Source organism: Mobula hypostoma, chromosome 12, assembly GCF_963921235.1.
Source record: "Mobula hypostoma chromosome 12, sMobHyp1.1, whole genome shotgun sequence".
Classification (NCBI taxonomy): domain Eukaryota; kingdom Metazoa; phylum Chordata; class Chondrichthyes; order Myliobatiformes; family Myliobatidae; genus Mobula; species Mobula hypostoma.
In genome coordinates this window covers 89,827,826-89,848,099 of record NC_086108.1, presented here as the reverse complement: position 1 = coordinate 89,848,099, position 20,274 = coordinate 89,827,826, and the positions used below count along the sequence as shown (strand labels likewise).

Below are 20,274 nucleotides of genomic sequence, written 5' to 3'. Positions count from 1 at the left end.
TGAGGTGAGTGAAGATGGTCCAGGAGCCAAATGGCTGCAGTACAGCAACTCTCCTGGATGACTACTGTTAAGGATAGCAAATATGTCTCCACAATGTAAGAAACAAAGGAGAGATTTACCTCTTAGTCTTTCATCTTAATTGCAAACATATCATTGATAAAAGGATGTTCCATCACAGTTTGCTGACTCAGCTTAGATTTGCAAAAAGGGAATCATATTTGACTAATCAAGCAGACATCTTTGAGGATGTACACTGGATGTTAGTGAATAAATTTAGAGCACATGAATTTGGGGGTTATATATTTGAGAATTGGTTAACAAAACAGTGGGAATAAATGGCTGCTGCTCACGTCGACAGATTGAAAGCTGCAGAGCGTCATGACGATCAATGCTTGGGCCCTGTAAGTGTGGACAATTTATTTTATTTAGAGATACAGTGTGAACAGGCCTACTAACCCATTGATCTGCGCTGCCCAGCAACCCACCTATTTAACACTAGTCTAATTGCAGGACAATTTACAATGACTGATTAACCTCCTAATTGTTACATCTTTGGATTGAGGGTGGAAACTGAGGCACCTGGAGGAAATGTGTGGTGATTGTAAGAATATACCAACTCCTTACAACACCAGAATTGAACTCCGAGCTGTAATAACGTTGCACTAACCGCTACGCTACGGTGACACCCCTATATCAACTATTTGGCTGAGTACAGCAAATAACATTTGCAGATCTGGTGATGACTTAAGTGAGTGGAATTGTAAATAATCCAAACAAGAGAAAATCTGCAGATGCTGGAAATCCAAGTAAACACACACAAAATGCTGGAGGAACTCAATAGGCCAGGCAGCATCTGTGGAAAAGAATACAGTCAACGTTTTGGGCCAAGACCCTTCAGCAGGACTGGAGAAAAAAAGATGAGTCAGAGTAAGAAGATGGGGCAAGCGGAGAGAGATACACAAGGTGATAGGTGAAACCTATCTGTCCTCTCCTATTAGATTCCCCCTTCTCCAGCCCTGTATCTCTTTCACCAATCAACTTCCCAAACCTTTACTCTTCTCCTTCACTGTTTCATCTATCACCCAGTGTTTTTTTCCTCCCTTCTCCCCCCCCCCCAACTCTTTCTCTGACTCCATCATGGCAGATGGTGTAAAGTGCTGAAAATGTGAGCTTTGACAGGAATGTTTTTAATGGTAGTGCAACAGAGCAGTTAGAAAGGCAAATGGTAGTGGGCATTTAGTGAAAGAGAATTTGACTACAGTAGAAAATTCCCTGCTGCAATTGAGTCGGATATTACGAACCATATCTGGTGACTTACATTTAAATTTGGTCTCATTGCATGTGTAGTGGAGGAAGACAGCAAAGATTCTCTAGATAGGTGTCTGGAATGGCAGATCTTTGAATGAGAAGGTACTCAGTAATCTGGACCTCTATTTTCTAGAGCAGAGAGATGACAGGAGGGGGTTTAAAAAATGCAAAGATATCTGAAATAAAATGAAAATGCTGGAAACAAGTATTTCAGACAACGTCTGTGATAAATGAAAGAGTTAACTTTTCAAGTTACTGTATTCAAAAGAAAAGACTTTACTCGGTTGAAAGAATAGTCTATTGATTGCATCTTGAAAAGACTTGCATTAATTCTTGGGGTTTCTGAAATCAGTGCTTTCGGAATTTTGAAGAGAGAATCTTGAAGGTGTTTCGGGAGGGGGAAGAAAGAACTTGAACAGGAAACTGTGAAAGTAATGCTAATATTGATTCAGCACTGCCTGTGTTTAGTCATAGCTCAGAAAAAAAATCTTTTCAAACTGATGATCTTGCCAAGAAATTCAGAGTGGAAACCATTACAGCTTCAACTAGATTCCTGGCTTGGCCTTATCTAATATTCAACTTTATTGCTAACCTTGAGACTGAAATCTTATATTTCTCCTTCTGAATCACCTGCTGAATTTGCTAAGGTTCAATCTCATCATTTAACGATTGCTGCTACAAAAGCTGGGCAACAAAATTATATCGAATTTACTGGTAATTAAAAATCATATGCCGAAATTAAAGGTGGTTTGCAAGTCAGAAAACTCAAAAATAAAATTGAGAGTGAAACATGCAGAAGTTTAATTGTAAAATGGTATATACGTTGAGAAGCTGCTCTGAAGAATTCTGTTTTGTTTATTAATTGAGGTAGTGTGGAACAGGCCCTTCCGGCCCTTCAAGCCATACCGCCTAGCAATCCCCCACCTCCCATTTAACCTTAGCCTAATCATGGGACAATTTACAATGATCAATTAACCTGCCAGCTGGTATGTCTGTGAATTGTGGGAGGAAACCCACACGGTCACGAGGAGTACGTACAAACTTCTTCTGGTCAGTTCCGGGAATTGAACTTGGTCGCTGGTACTGTAAAGTGTTGTGCTAACCACTATGCTGCCCTAAGAGATACAGCCCACGAGCTCTTACTCCCCAGTTACACCCATGCGGTTAATTAACCAACTAACCCACATGTCTTTGGAATGTGGGGGAAACTGGAGCACCCGGAATAAAACTCTCACAGTCACAGGGAGAATGTACAAACTCCTTGTAGGCAGCGGCAGGATCAAACCCAGGTCACTGGCGCTGTAATAGTGCTCTACTAACTGCTATGCTACTGTCTCTTCCCGAAGTCTGCGTTAGATAGAATTTGACCCTTGCTTTGAGGTGTGTCTTTGATATTTGCAGGGATAACAATTGATACAGAAGTATCAATTACTTTGGTAAAATAGAAGTTATAGACAATGCAAAATGGAGTAGAAAATAATCAGACATTTTGCCTGAAGACTGGCAACGTAACCCTTCAAGGTCCCGGAATTTCAGGCATAATGGGGAATGTAAAAGAGGAGGGGGTGTTCATTAGTGATCAGTGAGATCATCTCTGCTGTAGTGATGAAGGATTTCTTTGAAGGTTCTACAAATGAGGCCATGTTGACAGAGGTCAGAAATGGGGACAATTACTTTGCATGGATTATAATACAGGCCTCCCAAGTCAGCAGGCGACAGAAGAAGACAATCTATAGAGGGGTTCAGAATAAATCTTTATAATAGCATGGAGATTTTAGATTCAGTATTTACTTTGCGAAAAAATGAGACTGGGTGGAATTTTTATAATACCTCCAGGAGGACTTTTTTTTGGAGCTAGTCCTACGAGGGATGCAGCCAATAATGGAACGTTTTAATTACATGTATGGAGAGACAGAAAGAACTGTATTTGCTTCACTAGAGCAGAACAGGCTGAAGGGTGACCTGATCAACATGTATAATCAGAGACTCTCTGCCATGGTAGTGTTGTTTAAGACCAGAGGGCATAGGTTTATGGTGAGCGTGCACAGGAAGAATCTTTTCAACCAAAGAATGGTTACAATCTGGGACACACTACCTGCGAGGGTGATGAAAGGAGGTATTTAGTCAACATTTAGGTAACATCTCAATGACCAGTTGAATTGCCAGATACAGACTGAGAATCAAGTTCAGGTAAATGAGATTAGTATAAATAAATATTGGCATTGATGTAGTGGGCCAAAAGGTCTATTTCCTTGCTGTAAGACTTTATGATAGGTAGATGCTATCCTCCACGTTTTGTGAATCACCTGTTGACATGGTAAGCTGGCTAGTGGTGTAGTGGCATCTGCACCAGACTTTGAGGCGAGTGGTCCTGGGTTCGAACCCAGCCGACTTCTTGCACACTTTCCATCCGTGCTGGGTTGAACATCAAGCTAACAATTCGGCCATGTAAAAAACACATAAACACTAAAGAGACAGCAAGGTTGCCTGATGATATGCCTCAAGGCGCTGGGAGGAGCTAATTAACTGTTGTCATGATGAAATTTTTGATGTTCTGTACTGGAAACAGTTAAAGTAGATTAATAATACAATTTTTTTTAAAAAATGCATAGATTTAGTGTTATGTAATGAGCCAGATTTGATAAGGGAACTCGAGGTAAAGGAGCCATTAGGAGGTAGTGACCATAATATGGTAAGTTTTAATCTACAATTTGAGAGGGGGAAGGGAAGATCGGAAGTGTCAGTATTACAGTTGAACAAAGGGGACTATGGACACATGAGGGAGGAGCTGGCCAAAGTTGACTGGAAAGATACCTTAGCAGGGATGACAGTAGAACACCAATGGCAGGTATTTCTGGGAATAATACAGAAGAGGCAGGATCAGTTCATTCCAAAGAGGAAGAAGGGTTCTAAGGGGAGTAAGGGGCGACCGTGGATGACAAGGGAAGTCAAGGACAGTATAAAAATAAAAGAGAGGAAGTATAACACAGCAAGGATGAGTGGGAAGCCAGAGGATTGGGAGACCTTTAAGGAGCAACAGAAGAAACTAAAAAGGCAATACAGGGGGAAAAGATGAGGTAAGAAGGTAAGCTAGACAAAAATACAAAGGAGGTTAGTAAAAGCTTCTTTAGGTACAGGTGTCCCCCGCTTTTCGAACGTTCGCTTTACGAAACCCCACTGTTAGGAAAGACCTACATTAGTTCCTTGTTTTTGCTAACAGAAGGTGTTTTCACTGTTATGAAAAAAGCAGCACGTGATAAAAATCAGCACGTGCCCCAAGCAGGCGCTCTCCCCGGGATTCAGAACTGCATTCTCACCGGCATTGCTTACACACATGCCTCTGAGCAAAATGAGTTCTAAGGTATCAGAAAAGCCTAAAAGAGCTCATAAGGGTGTTACACTTAGCATAAAACTAGACATAATTACGGGTTTCAATCGTGGTGAACGAAGTAAGGACAAAGTGAGTTTAGCTTGTGGAAGTTGACGAAGGTGATGTTGAAGAGGTTTTGGCATCCCATGACCAAGAACTGATAGATGAAGAGCTGATGCAATTGCAAGAGGAAAGGATAACAATCAAAACTGAATGCAGTAGCGAAAGTGAAGTCGTCCAGGAACTGGGTACGTCGGTTTAGGGCATATTTGCAGGATGGTTTGAGTGCTTACAAAGAGCTGTATGATAGAAAAATGCGCGAGGCTAAGCAGTCAAGCATACTGTCGTTTTTCAAGCCTTCTACATCAGCCATAGCAGATGACGAACCTCGACCTTCTCTATTGAGGCAGGCAGACATAGGAGAAGATGAGCTGCCTGCCCTAATGGAAGCAGACGACGAGATGACACCCCAGTGTCCCACCACCCCAAACCCCGGGCCGCGGACAGATACCGATTCGCAGAGAATGCAGCAGTAGCCAGGAGACACCCAGCACATCTTTAAGAGAAAAAGCCGAAATAAACAAGCTAATTAATTAGGTACCGCCTGGCACGTAAATGTCAGCCCAGATCAGAGGTGATTGCTGATTGCGACGCCTCTGATCTGGGCCAACATTTACGTACCGGGCGGCACCTAATTAATTAGCTTGTTTATTTTGGCTTTTTTCTTAAAGATGCGCTGTGTGCCTCCTGGTTACCGCTGTACCCCTGCATGCTTCGCGGCCCGGTATCGGTTTGCTGCCCGGAGGGTGGGGGCCACTGCACCACCCCAACCTGCGATGACTCAGCCTAACACACCATCATCAGTGTGCTCTGCGCTGTCTTCCCGATTCCCGTAAGTGATGCTACACTGTACATACATTATTTCTACTTTATATAGGCCGTGTATTTTTATGCATTATTTGGTATGATTTGGCAGCTTCATAGCTTAAAGGTTACTGGAGAGCGCTTGTGCCGTGTTTTTGCCAAGAGTGCTTGCGTGAGATTTTCGCTACGGAGGAAAGTGCAGGCAATTATTGTGGAAAAGTACAGTATTTCTACTTTATATAGGCTGTGTATTCATCATATCATTCCTGCTTTTACTATATGTTACTGTTATTTTAGGTTTTATGTGTTATTTGGCATGATTTGGTAGGTTATTTTTGGGTCTGCGAATGCTCACAAATTTTTCCCGTATAAATGGTAATTGCTTCTTCGCTTTATGACATTCCGGCTTACGAACCTTTTCATAGGAACGCTCTACCTTCGGATGGCAGAGGAAACCTGTATGTGAAGAGGAAAAAATTAGTTAAGACCAAAGTTGGGCCCTTGAAGACAGAAACGTGTGAAATTATGGGGAACAAGGAAATGGCAGACGAGCTGAACAGCTACTTTGGATCTGTCTTCACTAGGGAAGACACAAACAATCTCCCAGATGTAATAGTGGCCAGAGGACCAAGGGTAACAGAGGAACTGAAGGAAATTCGCATTAGGCACAAAATGGTGTTGGGTAAACAGATGGGACTGAAGGTTGATAAATCCCCAGGGCCTGATGGTCTCTAAATAGCTGCGGTCCCAGCCATTTAAGGAGGTGGCTCTAGAAATCGTGGATGCATTGGTAATCATTTTCCAATGTTCTATAGATTCAGGATCAGTTCCTGCGGATTGGAGGGTAGTTAATGTTATCCCACTTTTTAAGAAAGGAGGGAGAGAGAAAACAGGCAATTATAGACCAGTTAGTCTGACATTAGTGGTGGGGAAGATGCTGGAATCAATTATAAAAGATGTAATAGCGGCATATTTGGATAGCAGTGGCAGAATAGGAAAGAGTCAGCATGGATTTACGAAGGGGAAATCATGCTTGACTAATCTTCTGGAATTTTTTGAGAATGTAACTATGAAAATGGACGTGGGAAAGCCAGTGGATGTAGTGTACCTGGACTTTCAGAAAGCCTTTTGATAAGGTCCCACATGGGAGGTTAGTGTGCAAAATTAGAGCAAACGGTATTGGGGGTAGGGTACTGACATGGATAGAAAATTGATTGGCAGACAGGAAACAAAGAGTAGGGATTAATGGGTCCCTTTCAGAATGGCAGATGGTGACTAGTGGGGTACCGCAAGGCTCGGTGCTGGGACCGCAGCTATGTATAATATACATTAATGATTTAGATGAAGGGATTAAAAGTAACATTAGCAAATTTGTCGATGACACAAAGCTGGGAGGCAGTGTGAAATGTGAGGAGGATGTTATGAGAATGCAGGGTGACTTGGACAGGTTGGGTGAGTGGGCAGATGCAGTTTAATGTGGATAAATGTGAGGTTATCCACTTTGGTGGCAAGAACAGGAAGGCAGATTACTATCTGAATGGTGTCAAGTTAGGAAAAGGGGAAGTACAACGAGATCTAGGTGTCCTTGTTCATCAGTCACTGAAAGTAAGCATGCAGGTATAGCAGGCAGTGAAGAAAGCTAATAGCATGATGGCCTTCATAACGAGGGGAGTTGAGTATAGGAGCAAAGAGGTCCTTCTGCAGTTGTATAGGGCCCTGGTGAGACCACATGTGGAATATTGTGGTTGGTCTCCAAATTTGAGGAAGGACATTCTAGCTATTGAGGGAGTGCAGCGTAGGTTCACAAGGTTAATTCCCGGGATGGAGGGACTGTCATATGTTGAAAGATTGGAGCGACTGGGATTGTATACACTGGAATTTAGAAGGATGAGAGGGGATCTGATTGAAACATATAAGATTATTAAGGGATTGGACACGCTAGAGGCAGGAAATGTGTTCCCGATGTTGGAGGAGTCCAGAACCAGAGGTCACAGTTTAGGAATAAGGAGTAGACAATTTAGAACAGAGTTGAGGAAAAACTTTTTCACACAGAGGATTGTGGTTCTGTGGAGTGCTCTGCCTCAGAAGGCAGTGGAGGCCAATTCTCTGGATTCTTTCAAGAAAGAGTTAGGTAGAGCTCTTAAAGATAGCGGAGTGAAGGGATATTGGAGAAGGCAGAAAAGGGTACTGATTGTGGATGATCAGCCATGATCACAGTGAATGGTGGTGCTGGCTCGAAGGGCTGAATGGCCTACTCCTGCACCTATTGTCTATTTCAGAAACAAGGATTTCTTTGCATTGAGCCATCTTTTTGTAATGAAATGTGCCAGGTGCAGCCATTTATAAGTTGAGATATTCATATTTATTTGATACATATTTCAAGCAGAAGGTGGTTGGTGAGGACCAGTAAATATGATCTTTGCTTTTAAAAAATTTAATAAGTTTTTCAGACTTTTAAGAATTCCTTTTTTTTATATCACAAGCACTGCAAGTTTGCATGTTCACTGCAATTCAATACATGCTGGGTGAATAAATCGTGGAACTCCTGAGACGTGAGATTTAAGTAACCAAATTCTTGGAATTTTTCACTGATGTGGACTGTTACTAAAAAATCAACTGCCGTATGCCTACTTTCTTCAACTGTAATAGTGATGTGTGTGCATCCAAATGTTTAGTGAGGTGATTTATTCTGCAGTTTTTAACGATTCAAATAAAAATAATAGTTTCAATTGAAACTTAGAGTTTCGGAAAAGCCAAGTTATCAGGATGAATCAGAATAGTCATATGTTGTTACATATGTTATTACAAGTAAGCAAAGAATTGGGCAGGAATAAAATGGGTAATAAAACAAACCAAGAATTTCAAAACTATACTACAAGAAAATGTTTTTTTAAACTTTGACGTGTACTGTTAACACCTTGACAAATAGTATTGTTCTGCAGAGGTGGGCAAATTTGATATTTCCTTCCATCTTTAGGCTTTTGCATAATCTGCAGTGCACTGATGTCCTCCAATGCTTTTTGTTTTATCTATTCAAAGGTATAGTACAGAACAGACCCTTCTGGCCCAACAAGCACATGTCACCCAGCAACCCACTTATTTAACCCTAGTCTAATCACCAGACAGTTTATAATGATCAATTAACCTACTAACTGGTACGTCTTTGGACTATAGGAAGAAAACGACATGGTCACGGGGAGAAAGTCATAAGGTCACAGGCGACACCAGAATTGAACTCTGAACTTCACCCTTAGCGGTAATAACTTTGAGCTTACCGCTATGCTGCAATGGCGTTATGTTCCCAAATTACATCTTTTTCAAGCTGAATGTGATAAAGCAACTTTATTTTATCATTGTGAATGGGAAAGGAGAAGATGTTGCTGCAAGGGTTTCAAGAAGGAGCAAATTATTGCATTTATAATTCTCACGTTTTCCCAAGTTTTCTCACTTAATAGTTAATGAACTGCTTTTGAAATGTAGCATTATTGTAACGAGCACATAACAGTTTGTGTACAGCAATTTCGGACAAATTACTAAAAAGTCCATAAGATATGGGAGCAGGATTAGGCTTTTTGGCTCATCAAGTCTACTCCGCCATTCAGTCATGGCTGATCATTTTCTTCCCCCCTCAGCCCCACTCTCCAGTCTTCACACTATAACCTTTGATGCCATGTCCAATCAAGGACCGATCAAGCTTTGCCTTAAATGCACCCAATGACCTGGCCTCCACAGCTGCCTGTGGTAATAAATTCCACAAATTCACTACACTCTGGCTCAAGGAATTTCTCTGCTTCTATGTTTTAAATGGATGCCCCTTTATCCTGAGGCTGTGCCTTGTCGTAGACTCCCCACCATGGCAAACATCCTTTCCACATCTGCTCTGCCCAGGCCTTTCAACATTCAAAAGGTTTCAATGAGATCCCCCCTCATCCTTCTAAATTTCAGCGAGGACAGACCCAGCGCCTTTAAACGTTCCTCGTATGATAACCCTTTTATTCCTGGAATCATCCTTGTGAACGTCCTCTGAACCCTCTCCAATGCCAGCACATCTTTTCTTTGATGAAGAGACCAAAACTGTTCACAATACTCAAGGTGAGACCTCACCAGTGCCCTCTAAAGCCTCAGCATCACACCTCTGCTCTGTATTCAAGACCTCTTGAAATAAATGCTAATATTGCATTTGCCTTCCTCACCACTGACTCTACCTGCAAGTTAACCTTTAGGGTGTTCTGCACAAGGACTCCCAAGTCCCTTTGCATTTCAGATTTTTGGATTTTCTCCCCATTTAGAAAATAGTCTACACATTCATTTCTACTACCAAAGTGCATGACTATGCATTTTCCAACATTGTACAGGGTTCCCCCGCTTTTCGAACGTTCGCTTTATGAAACCTCGCTGTTACGAAAGACCTCCATTAGTTACCTGTTTTCACTAACAGGTTTTTTCACTGTTAGGAAAAAAGGCAGCGTACGAAAAAAGCAGCACGCGATAAAAGGCAGTGCACGCCCCGAGCAGCCAAGCTCCTCCTCCGGAACTGCATTCTAGCCGGCATTGCTTAAACATGTGCCTGTGAGCAGCCGTTAGCAAGATGAGTTCTGAGATATCGGAAAAGTCTAAAAGAGCTCGTAAGGGTGTTAAACTTAGCGTAAAACTAGACATAATTAAGCGTTTCGATTGTGGTGAACGAAGTAAGGACAAAGTGAATTTGGCTTGTGGAAGTTGACAAAGATGATGTTGAAGAGGTTTTGGCATCCCATGACCAAGAACTGATAGATGAAGAGCTGATGCAATTGGAAGAGGAAAGGATAACAATTGAAACCGAATGCAGTAGCAAATGGACTGAAAGTGAAGTCGTCCAGGAACTGAACGTGAAGCAACTGCATGCGATTTTCGCTGCAATGATTGCAGAAAAGTACGACTTTAATTTTGAAAGGGTACATAGGTTTAGGGCCTATTTGCAAGATGGTTTGAGTGCTTACAAAGAACTGTATGATAGAAAAATGCACGAGGCTAAGTAGTCAAGCATACTGTCGTTTTTCAAGCCTTCCACATCAGCCACAGCAGACGACGAACCTCGACCTTCGACATCGAGGCAGGCAGACATAGAAGAAGGTGACCTGCCTGCCCTGATGGAAACAGACGATGATGAGATGACACCCCAGTGTCCCACCACCCCAACCCCCGGGCCGCGGACCAATACATTGCCGCGGAGAATGCAGCAGTAGCTGGGACGCACCCAACACATCTTTAAGAAAAAAGCTAAAGATTAAACAAGATTGGGAGAGAGAACTTAATATGACTTTTGTTAATGAAGATTGGTTGCGAGTTCTGAAAATGGTTAATTCGTCTTCGATATGTGCCAACATTGTTTAATTCAATTTAAAATTGTTCACCGTTATTATTTAACAAAGGAGAGGCTATCCAAAATATTTCCTCATATAGATAATTATTGTGATAGGTGCAAAAATGAAGTAGCTACTTTGTCACATATGTTCTGGTCATGTCCCTCATTGAAATCTTTTTGCAAATCTTTATTTTCTACAATTTCTAAAGCTTTGAAAATTAATTTACAACCTAATATATTGACTGTTCTATTTGGAATAGTTCCGCATCATATTCAGGGTATTTCATTTTCAAACTAACATGTAATTGCATTCGTTACATTGTTGGCAAGAAGGGCTATTTTATTGAAATGGAAAGATACCTTTGCTCCTACACTAATTCAATGGTTTTCCCAAGTAATGTTATGTCTTAGTTTGGGAAAAATTAGAAGTAGAACTTCTGATCCCCGATTAGATTTTGAGAGAAGGTGGGGCTCTTTTGCCAAATATTATCATTAAATTTGAATTAATTTATATGGTTTCCTTCCAATTTTATGTTATATAAATGTGATTTGGCGATTGTTGTTTTCTTTTTCTTCTTTTATATATATTTTTTTCGTTAGCATATATAATTTTTTTTCTTCAGCTTTATTAATTATATACTAATTTCTGTGGTGTCTGTGGTGGCCAGTGCTATCATGTTTGCTGTTGTGTGCTGGGGCAGCAGGCACCAACAGAATCAACAAACTCATTCGTAAGGCCAGTGATGTTGTGGGGATGGAACTGGACTCTCTCACGGTGGTGTCTGAAAAGAGGATGCTGTCTAAGTTGCATGCCATCTTGGTCAATGTCTCCCATCCACTACATAATGTACTGGGTGGGCACAGGAGTACATTCAGCCAGAGACTCATTCCACTGAGATGCAGCACAGAGCGTCATAGGAAGTCATTCCTGCCTGTGGCCATCAAACTTTACAACTCCTCCCTTGGAGGGTCAGACACCCTGAGCCAATAGGCTGGTCCTGGATTTATTTCATAAATTACTGGCATAATTTACACATTACTATTTAACTACTTATAGTTCTATTACTATTTATTATTTATGGTGCAAGTGTAATGAAAACCAATTTCCCCCAGGATCAATAAAGTCTGACTATACTATACTATTTGCTGAACTTCTGTATTTTATAGCTGTAGAAGATTATATATCAATAAAAAGATTTTAAAACTGAAAATGAAAGAAAAAAGCCGAAATAAACATGCTAATTAGATAGGTGCCGCCCGGCATGTAAATGTCGGCCCAGATCAGAGGTGATTGCCGGTTGCGTCGCCTCTGGTCTGGGCCGACATTTACATGCCGGCTGGCACCTAATTAATTAGCTTGTTTATTTCGGCTTTTTTCTTAAAGGTGTGCTGGGTGTGTCCCGGCTACCACTGCACCACTGCATGCTTCGCAGATCAGTATCAGTCCTCAGCCTGGAGGCTGGGGACCACTGCACCACCCCAACCTCCAACTCAGCCTAACACACCATTATCAGTGTGCTCAGTGCTGTCTTCTGGATTCCGGTAAGTGATACTACGCTGTACATACATTATTTCTACTTTCTATAGGCTGTGTATTTTTATGTGTTATTTGGTATGATTTGACAGCTTCATAGTTTAAAGGTTACTGGAGAGAGTGTTTCTGCTGAGAGCACTTGCGTGAGATTTTCGCTATGGTGGACAGTGCGGCAATGATTGTACAAAAGTATTTCTACTTTATAAAGGCTGTGTATTTATCATATCATTCCTGCTTTTACTATATGTGACTGTTATTTTAGGCTTTATGTGTTATTTGGCATGATTTGGTAGGTTATTTGTTGGGTCTGCGAACGCTCACAAATTTTTCCCATATAAATAAATGGTAATTGCTTCTTCACTTTACGACATTCCGGCTTATGAACTGTTTTATAGGAACGCTCTACCTTCGGATGGCAGGGGAAACCTATACTTCATTTGCCACTCCCTTGCCCATTCTCCTAATTTGTCTAAGTCCTTCTGCAGCCTATCTGTTTCCTCATTATCCATATACACAAAATGCTGGCAGAACTTAGCAGGTCAGGTAGCATCTGTGAAGGAAATGGCCAGATGATATTTTGGGCAGAATAAAAGAGTAGGGGGGAAAAGCAAGAGCTGGTAATTGACAGGTGAAATCAGGTGAGAAGAGGGCATACAGAAATGTGTGAGGGTTCTGGGAGGGAGGGGAATAATGTGAGAAGCTGTGAGGTTATAGGATGGGAAGGCAGAGGGCTAAATGAAGAATCTGTTAGAGGATAGGGGGCCATGATCACAGTCTACTGTGAAAATCAAGTACTAAGATGAATTCGTTCTTCTGAGTATAATTGGAATAAGTATCCCTCCCACAACATATATAACTTCTCAAGACAGGAGAAACTGCATTGAATAATAATTAAAAAGAAAAGTTTCGGTTTGTAAAACTAAATTCAAGATGCATAACCAAAAATAGCTTATTATATGAATGTTGAAGAATAATATTGGATAAGATATGACTGGATTGAAAACAATTCTGCGTGTGGCTTGGTCCATGTAAAAGTTGCTTATGCTATTTCACGGCAATGAGTCTTTTGAAAATGCAGTAACTATTGTGATTTGTCTTCCAACAGGATCCTACTTTCAGTGATTCCAGTTCTCTCAATATCTCCATGCCCACTTCACCTTCCTCCATGATTAATCAGCACACTTTGGAAGATGAACCAGACAACAAAGATCTTTTTGTCACAGTTGATGATCCAGAGATTCATGCCACTCCATTTGATAACTTTTATACTTACAGAGTTATTACGAAGGTAAAAGATAAAGCTAATTACTCGTTTCTTCTGCTTCTGCTTGGTGTTTGTGGTTCCAGTATTGAATTTTGTAAACTGACAATTTACTCATGTTAACATCTTGTTCTAAAATGAAGATGCAAGGGAGAGAGAGAATCTGTGGTATGTCAAATACTGGGTGAATGCGTAGTCTTTTGGATACTGCAAGTCTGTGTCTTTGCTGATGCTTTGCTCACACTTGAGTGCTTGGTGGTGGGTGCTGATGCTTTTTTTTTGCTGGTGGGGGCAGGGGGGATCTTTGCTTGCTGCCACATACGTGCGGGCGGGAGGGGAGCTGGAGGGGGACTTTGGGGTTCTAACACTTAACTGTCATTCATAATTCTGGGGCACTCTGTTTTTGTGGATGGTTGCAAAGAAAAAACATTTCAGGATGAATATTGTTAACATTTCTCTGACGTTAAATGTACCTTTGAAACTTTGAAACCGTTGAAGTAAGTAATTTGTGAGCAATATGTTGAATAAGGTGATACCTTATAAAGAGAAAACATACAGTTCTAAAGCTCAGCACATGTTTAAATATTCCATGGTGTTTTTGTTCAGGGATGTACCACAACCAAACATAAATTCTCTTAGTCAGATTTTAATTCTTCATAATTTTTGTCATGGGATGTGTTGGGCAATTTTCATAACAGCTAGTTATTAGTGATCGTAATCAGGACTTTTTTTTAGCATGCTTTTGCTATAACCCAGGTTAGTCATTAAGTTGTTATAACTTAACGCTATTCATCAGTATAATTGGCCTATTAGGTACAAAACTTTTGTAGATATTGTATGTGTAAAATCTCTAGGTTACCAATAACAATGCGGAATGAAAAATGCAGTGCAGGTAAATGAAGTGTAAAATGTGCTTCATTTAGGTGAAATGGTATCATAAAATTGTACATTTAAGAATGTTGGTTAATTGGTCATTGTAAATTTTCCCATGATTAGGTTAGGATTAAATTGGGGGATTGTTGAATGGTGCGGCTAGAAGGGACAACTACATGCTGTATCTCAATAAATAAATTGTACTAATGTGCAATTTTATTTAAAAATTATATCATTTGTAAATATTAAAATTAGTAATATTTAATCTAAAAGCTAAATTAATATTTTTTCAACTTTTGAAATTAACTTAATCTAATGAAATTTCAGATGAGATTTTTGTGTAGCATGTACTTTGATATACTTTTTGCTATGGGGTAGGAATAGTCAACTAAATATACCAATGCATCTAGCTTCGCCTTGAATGGTAGAAATAATTTAAGCAAATTTGGTTCACAATCTGATGGAAGTTTATTACTTTTATGACTCCAGTCCTATTTCAATTTTTTTTTTCTTGTCAAATAGAATATCTTAGATGTGTTTGATTTATAGGAATTTATGTAATGACTCCATTATACACATTCAATTTGCAAATTAAATTCCTTGCTCCCTTTTAACTGCTAAAAGATTCAGAATAATAAAACTCTAAATTTTGTCTAGTTGAGTCTTGATGAAAATTGAGCAACAGGCTGCTCTATTTGGTTTCTGATATCAGTGTTATTAATCATAATGAAGAAGACGGTTTTGCACAAGTAACATATTCTTTCCTGTATTATAAGAACTTTTCATGCAATTTGCAATTCTATTGAGGCTATTGGTACTTTTCTTTTTATAATGGAAGACATCTGGCAGCATCTTCTGGTATATGCACTCATACAGCTAAAATGTAAGTATTGGGTTGCTGTTGATGGTTTCCTGCTTTGCAAGGTATGCTGTTGCAATCACCTCTTGAAATTTGCAGGAATCAGTGAACTGAGGAGAACCTGAGGTATTTACAAAATAATTCACTGTTTCTGAAGTACAATCCCTGAAAATGTTATGCTTTGTTACATGAAATGTAACTGGATTTTAATGCCATAATCAATGCTTGATGTTCTCTGGGAATTGAGAGAAAGGTTGCTGACATGATGATCGAGCCAGATCTAAGTAGATGGGGAGCTACTCAATGCTGAATTTTTGAAAGAAAAGCAAAAATTGACACCTACTCAGGAGGTCGGGCAGCACTGGCAGGAAGAACAATTTAATGTTGCAGAGTACCCCTCAGCAGAACCTGTTTCTAACATTTTCTGGCTTTATTCTAAATGGGAATTTGAAAGAATTACAGATAGTTTTTTTTAATATCCAGAAGTAGACTGGTTGGAAGAAATAAATTTTGGCGATGACTATGGGTGGTGTAAAAGAATGAAAAGAAAATTATTCAGTAATGAAAATAGCAAGCCCGTGTGGAGTGTTGAGATCAGAATGTTGGCTTTGAACATGGATAGACTTCATATGTAGTGTGAGGTTAGGGAGGAACTGCTGAGGGAGAGGGAGAACACGAACACCAGTTGAAATTAACCAAGGATACAAGTTACTGCAGAGATCTTGGAACAAAATCTGAGAGGAAATTGTATTGAGAACTTGGTGTGTTGGTTGGGTGGAAGTAAAGAAGAAGGATTTCAGATGACCTATCAATTTAAAGTTGATCAGAGGCACAGAAATAATGCAAAGGATGGAACATAGTTCAAAAACAGAACGGGGGTGGGTAGAATGGGGAGTAAGGAGAGATGCTTATTATGCTTAAAGTTGCTCTGAAGTTTGCTATAAGTCAACTCCAAAAACAGTCAACAAGCTTTCAAGAGGGAATTGGATAAACATTTTAAATAGTGAAGGAAGAATGGGCTGCAAGACGTTAAAATAGACTTGATGTCCTATGCCATGACATTTCTACAATTCTCTCTGTCCTGGAAAACTTAATTTTACACGTGTATTACCATTTCCTTAGATCTGAATTTCATACACAATTTAAATATTAAGTTTGTCTGGTATTTCATATTAACATTCATTTTACTCTCTATTTCCATATACTCATTTATGAGCAATTTTGAATTATCTATTTTTGAATTATCATTCTGATAAAAAGTTTGTCTTAAATACAGTTTATAAATGAACTTGTTTGGTGAATGTATGAATTTGTACTTTTAAAGCCAGTATAGAAATCAGTAAACAACAGGAATTCTGCAGATGCTGGAAATTCAAGCAACATACATCAAAGTTGCTGGTGAACGCAGCAGGCCAAGCAGCATCTATAGGAAGAGGCGCAGTCGACGTTTCAGGCCGAGACCCTTCGTCCTGACCGTTAGTCCTGACGAAGGGTCTCGGCCTGAAACGTCGACTGCGCCTCTTCCTATAGATGCTGCTTGGCCTGCTGCGTTCACCAGCAACTTTGATAGAAATCAGTATCTGATTTGAGGCAATAACGTCTTTAGAATAAATAATAATGTTAGGAAGGGGTACAGTTACTTCTGATATGGCTACTATCAAATTCTTTAAGCGTTTGGTTAAAGACTTGCTGGTTTCATCTGCAGTAACTTATGGCTGCTCAGGAATTAGAAGTGCAGCTAACAGAGTCACTGGCTCAGGTTCTTCCATTCAGTTCCTGTCCTAAGTACTGCTTTGTTCTGTTTGTATGGAGTTTGTGCATTGCTTTTACTCTGGTGTATCTGATCTCTCCCATATCCAAAAGCACCTGATGTTTTATTTTTGGTTATTAGTAAGCAGTCAGGGTTTTCAGATGCCTTGTGAGGGCGAATTTGAAATTAGAACCTAAAGAACAAATTTTTACCAGGTTGAGCATATACCTCCACCATCCAGGCCATGCTGTCTTTTCGCTGCTCAGAGAGAAGGTACAGGAGCCTCAGGACTGTGAACCAGTAGGGATAACATCATTCTATACCGGGTGGTAGGATAATTGGTCATTGTAACTTGTCCCATGATTAGGCGTGGGTTAAATAGGGGGTTGCTGCATGGCGCGGTTTGGAAGGTCAGAAGGGCCTGTCCACGCTGTATCTAAAATAAATAAATAACTGCACTTGCTCCATCAATGAACTGTTCCCACAACCTATAGATTCACTTTCAAGGACTCTTCATCTCATGTTCTTGATATTTATTGCTTATTCATGATTTTTTTCTCTTTTGTACTTGCACGACTTGTCTTTTGCCCATTGGTTGCTTGTCCACCCGATGGGTGCAGTTTTTCAGTGATTCTGTAATGTTTTGTGGATTTACTGAGTATGCCCTCAAGAAAGTGAATCTCAGGGTTGTGTGTGGTGACATGTACAATCCTGTGCAAAAGTCTTGGGCGCATATATATATATATAGCTAAGGTGCCTGAGACTTTTACACAGTACTATGTTTGTCAACATGGAGTGGAGAGCAAATTTGTAAATCAGGGAGATCCAAGGATGTTGGGAATGGTGAGGGTGGAGTGCAGGAGGGGTATGGGACAGGTGGCAAAGGAAGATTTGCCAAGATGGTGTGGATGCAGACATACCTAGTCCTGAGACACAGGGCAAGGTCATTTGATTTCAAACATTTGGTTTATTGTTCATTACAGAATGTCTCTCTGATGCTTCCTATCCCCCCCCCGCCTTTCCCTTTTTCCAACCATGATCCCCTCTCCCTACCTCCTTCTTACTCTCAGTCCACAATTATACTGCAATACATAAAATTACTAAAGAACAGTGCAGAAATCTTAGGCACCCTGTGTGTGTGTGTGTGTGTGTGTGTGTGTGTGTGTATGTATGTACTTTGATAATAACTTTACTTTGAACTTTGGCTAAATGAAAATGTGTACAATTATCATTGCAAGTTTATAGAAACATAGAAACATAGAAACATAGAAAATAGGTGCAGGAGTAGGCCATTCGGCCCTTCGAGCCTGCACCGCCATTTATTATGATCATGGCTGATCATCCAACTCAGAACCCAGCCTTCCCTCCATACCCCCTGACCCCTGTAGCCACAAGGGCCATATCTAACTTCCTTTTAAACATAGCTAATGAACTGGCCTCAACAGTTTGCTGTGGCAGAGAATTCCACAGATTCACCACTCTCTGTGTGAAGAAGTTTTTCCTAACCTCGGTCCTAAAAGGCTTCCCCTCTATCCTCAAACTGTGACCCCTCGTTCTAGACCTCCCCAACATCGGGAACAATCTTCCTGCATCTAGCCTGTCCAATCCCTTTAGGATCTTATACGTTTCAATCAGATCCCCCCTCAATCTTCTAAATTCCAACGAGTACAAGCCCAGTTCATCCAGTCTTTCTTCATATGAAAGACCTGCCATCCCAGGAATCAATCTGGTGAACCTTCTTTGTACTCCCTCTATGGCAAAGATGTCTTTCCTCAGATTAGGGGACCAAAACTGCACACAATACTTTATGTGAGTAAAACTTAAGTTTTAATTATTTCTACTGAAGGTTGACAAACTTTGAAAAATGCCTTATGTCAGGACCTGAAAAGATGCGCAGTAACTCCTACTGTTTTGGAAATATAGAATATAAATCATTATAGAACACTACAGGTCTTTGGCCCACAATGTTGTGCGATCAGCCTACGCCATGATCAGTCGAACTCTTCCCTCCTATGTAGCCCTCTATTTTTCTATAATTCATGTGCCTATCTAAGAGTTTCTTAAATGCCCCTAATGTATCTGCTACTACCACCACTGCTGGCAGGGCATTCTGCACACTCACCTCTGTGTGAAGAACTTGCATCTGACATTCCCCTATACTTTCTTCCAATCACCTTAAAATTATGGCCTCTTATATGAGCCATTTCTGCCCTAGGCAAAAGTCTCTAGCTGTCCACTTAATCTACGCCACTGATACCGAATCATCATGAAAATTCTGTATTCTCAAAAGTAGATATTTTCCGCTTGATAAAGAACATGAACCAACTGCATTACAGTTGAGACTTCTGAAAGCAATTAAAAGCTGTTACATGTAAATATTAAAATAGTTTGAAAATTGCTAGTAAGGTGTTGTGCAAATACTGAAATCAAACTCTGGGAAAGAATTGCCAAATAAAATAGTTAATCTAGGTAAATGATTTTGTTGCATATCAAAATGGGGAGAGTATTTATGATTTAAATTTTTGGCCAATTTGTCCTGAGCAACCCAGAGCATTGCCTTTATAGTGAAAATCTGCAATTGAAATTTATTTTCAGAATCTGATTGTGGAATAAAAATGAATTGTGCAATCTGGTTGAGTAAAACAATGGAATTTTAATATTGATTTTTTTCCCCCCTAATTTATAGGATAGAACTGTCAAAACAGTAGGCAAAGTAGACAAAATAAAAAGCTGTCATTGAGATATGCCAACTAGAAATTTTGATCAAAAATGGGAATAAGTTGGAAGAATGAAGATAAATGCAAATAGTTTAATTTTCTATTGCTGAATAAAGATGAGGTAATCTGGTGCTGTTGATCTAGATGCTGGAGTAATGAGTCAGCCTGTAATGGAATTTAGAGCATAGCAATATGTTCATGGACTCTAGCTGTTCAAGAAACAGTGACTATCAACAACTTCCAAATACAGTTTCAAAGTTCAAATTTCAGCCTTAATGACGGAGTGAATGGAGGTGCTGAGGATGATTTTTTTATTAGTCTAGATTACTTGGGTAACAAGTGCAAGAATATTCTGAGAATCTTCATTGTAACAAATTACGGATTATATTAATCA

At 40.0% G+C, this 20,274-nt stretch overlaps 1 protein-coding gene across 2 annotated transcripts in view; it reads left to right on the top strand.

Annotated features, from left to right (window-relative positions):
* snx7 (sorting nexin 7) overlaps positions 1 to 20,274 on the top strand; it is a 76,038-nt gene that overhangs the window by 18,775 nt on the left and 36,989 nt on the right. For both annotated transcript variants that reach the window (XM_063064589.1, XM_063064590.1), the window contains exon 2: positions 13,526 to 13,708. In XM_063064589.1, the coding sequence (XP_062920659.1) occupies positions 13,526 to 13,708 (183 nt within the window). The remainder of the gene's footprint in view (positions 1 to 13,525; positions 13,709 to 20,274) is intronic.